General features: G+C 44.9%; 1 protein-coding gene across 1 annotated transcript; it reads left to right on the top strand.

Moving 5' to 3' along the window:
- The first annotated feature begins 469 nt into the window (after window positions 1–469).
- On the top strand, window positions 470–2,157 carry LOC311321205 (uncharacterized protein). Its single transcript, XM_084453148.1, has 2 exons — window positions 470–797; window positions 1,074–2,157. The coding sequence occupies exons 1-2, from the start codon at window positions 714–716 to the stop codon at window positions 1,968–1,970; spliced, it is 981 nt and encodes a 326-aa protein (XP_084309274.1). The 5' UTR covers window positions 470–713; the 3' UTR covers window positions 1,971–2,157.
- The last annotated feature ends 900 nt before the right edge of the window (window positions 2,158–3,057 follow it).

Below are 3,057 nucleotides of genomic sequence, written 5' to 3'. Positions count from 1 at the left end.
TGACAATTGATCCTTTTTTTTTGCAGATAATGTGTCACCCGGTTTTAGGGTACTTCATGTAGGCTAGTTTGCAAAAGGAGAACAGACAGACGCCATATTGGCTTCCTCTGGTTCGCTAGTGCATACTGCGCTGCGAGCTCCTGCTTTTTAGTACCCTCGTTTATGTTCATGTGAAGGATGGAAACGATGGATCCAAGACCTGTTGGTTTGGAAAACAATTACAAAAGTAAGTTTTAAAGAATATATCCGTAAAATCCATGGTAGTGTATAATCATTTACCGTCAAAATATAAACACATTTAAGGCGTTGTAGTTGCAATATTAGCTTACAATATATGACCATCCTGTAACAGTTTGCTGTAGCCTAAAACACTTTGATGACTATTTCTATTTAGTGACGGAAACAGACATCACGAAATTAATAAAACTGCGAGCTACAAACGATGGTATATTCACTGGGAAGAGGAACTCAGCCATGCCGGCTTGGAGGTGAGGCTGGAGGAGTGATGCTGCTTCTGTGGAAGTAGGCTATTAAACTCGGGAAGTTTGTAGCCATTTTGTATGTGCACGACCCCCACCACCATTCGTGTTTTATCTTTCTGCCACAACAATAATTGAGACTTAATTGATCCATAAAATACACTTAATGTCCCAAAGGTAAAAAAAAAAAAAAAATCATCAACATGTATTTTTGATTTGTTGTTCTGCAGAGCAATGTCGAAGGAGTTGGGTCTCCAAGGGAGACTGACAGCTCTGCAGTTGAAGAAGAAGTGGGAAAACATGAAGTTGAAATATAAGGTAATTAAAGTGAGCAGGTACGGTCCTACAGGACCACAGACAGGTGTTCTACTACTACTACATGTGAATAACCTTTACAACAAAGGGGATCACTTCCTGTGACTATAGAGTTTCTGCTCCAGAAATGTGAGGCTTCTCTGGCCTAGAAAGGTTCCTGGGATTTAGATCTATGAACAGTAGACCACTTATGACGTCTTAAAACATGGATGTGTACAGTAATAAGATCTGGCCTGTTATGTGATGAAAAAGGACATGTTTGTGTATCTGTTTCTACAGGACTACAAGAACCCTCCCCTTGGCATGGACAACAAGCTGAGCCCAAACTCCTGGCGCTGGTTCCACCTCATGGATCAAGCCATGACCGGCCAGCTGGCTGGGACCGCCCGACTACTGAACCCTTCGCTGTTTGACATGGAGGAGGACGACGCCTCCTCGCCGGTGCCCATCAAGAGGGTGTGTCTGAGGCCGGAGGGGGCAGAGGAAGTGACCAATTTTGAGTTTTGGGCCAAGGCGCAGCTCGGGGTGGGTGCTGAGGTGGAGAGCGCAGCGGCGGGGGATGGAGGGACGTCCTACACCGACGCCGCCACCGAGGAGATCCGCAGAGCCACGGTGGAGTGTGAGAGGGCCCTGCAGGGACAGAGGGACACTGGGAACCAGGTGACCGAGTACGCCATAACTGTGGCTGTAGGTGAGGGGATTGAGGAGAGGAGCGAACGCAAACACCTAGTCAACCAAGACACAGGGCACGCCATGGCCGGCGCCGGCAGGAACATTGAGAGGGAGATGGCCGAGCTGGAGCGACAGATCGCCGAGCTGGAGAAAGAGCGGGAGGTTCTGGAGAGGGAGCAGGCAGAGTTTGACCGTGAGCGTCTGATGATGGAGAGAGAGAGGGAGGTGGTGAACAGAGAGAGAGTGTTCCTAGAGCGCGGCAGAGCCACGCTGGAGAACGACAGAGCGTCCATAGACAGGGAGCGGGCGGTGTTGGACAGAGACCGGGCCGTGCTGGAGAGGGACAGGGCTTTGATCGAGAGGGAGAGGGCGGACCTGGCCAGAGAGAGGGAGGCCCTTACACACAACAAGATGGCCGCCCATGACGCTGAACTGGAACCAGACAGGTTGGAGAGGAGAGAAAAACTGTTCTCGTTATTTGAGAAACTCATCGAAAAGCTGTGAACCCACGAAAAGCAAAGGAGGGTGCCAATGCAGCATTAGATAAATTACTGCCATTTTTCTTTTTCAATCTCCATTGGACAATTCAGCTGATGTGTGCATTTGTAAAAGTAAACATTGCAGACTTTTATTTGCCTGACCAAACGTGACTAGGAATTCCAGTCTAGATTGTCTCTTTATTGTTGGTGCTTTGGGCAATGCCTTTCATGTTGTGCTCAAACCCTCAGTGTAAGAATTTCATTGTATTGCTCATATGACAAACTTAAGTATTGTCATTAAAATTATTTGACATTTCTGTGTTGTCCTTTACCAGTGTAACACATTCCTTAGATATAGGGTTAGGCTAATAGGGTAATGGCTAATATTGAACCATTTTTAAATTAGACCAAGTGATTAAAATTTGTGCTTTCTTATGAATGGCTATGTATATATACTTACCCTTTGTATGCTACCCTCACTATGCTAGGTTATGATTCTACGGAGGTTCACGGTATGTAAAGCATTTTAAATGCTATTGATAATTGAGTGTTGCATGCCTGAATCAAATCTCAGTATCTACTTCACCTGTCACTATGAATAAAAGGTGCTATAGATAATATATGTAGACAAAATTGTAAAAAATAAATAAAAGGCTTGTAAGCCAATAGTATTAAGATTCCTGGTCACTCCTGACATGTACATAAACGTTGGTATAAACGTTGTCATGCTATTGGCTCACAAGCCTTGTTAGAGGTGGGAACCAAACCTCAGAAATAGACATTCATTTGGGATCAGTCAAAAAGTCTGAGGGAAAAGCAATATCCTTACCCTACATAAGTGTAATCTCTAGCACCTTACAGTCTTCCACCCCATTATCTTGCCATAGTTCCAAGGAAGGAAGCTGGACATCTGAAGGAAGTAGGCCGTTTCACAGACCTCATAGCGCCACGTCATCTCAGGTACTTCAACACATCAAAGGCCTACAGGCCACGGTTTGATTTACAAGGGTATCACTGACTACAGGTCTGAAATCTACTTATAATAACAACATCGAACACAAGTTAACTCACTGATTTATTTATCATACAAGACATTTTAAAGTAAAGAACTC

The sequence above is a fragment of the Borostomias antarcticus genome, assembly GCF_949987555.1.
Source record: "Borostomias antarcticus genome assembly, chromosome: 18".
Lineage (NCBI taxonomy): Eukaryota > Metazoa > Chordata > Actinopteri > Stomiiformes > Stomiidae > Borostomias > Borostomias antarcticus.
This window is presented reverse-complemented; position numbering and strand designations above follow the sequence as displayed.

What these genes read in the sequence shown, in the direction of transcription:
- LOC311321205 (XM_084453148.1), top strand. Translation starts at nt 714, where the DNA reads ATGTCGAAGGAGTTGGGTCTCCAAGGGAGACTGACAGCTCTGCAGTTG. An exon ending in ACATGAAGTTGAAATATAAG is followed by an intron (nt 798 to 1,073) that starts GTAATTAAAGTG and finishes CTGTTTCTACAG; the next exon opens with GACTACAAGAACCCTCCCCT.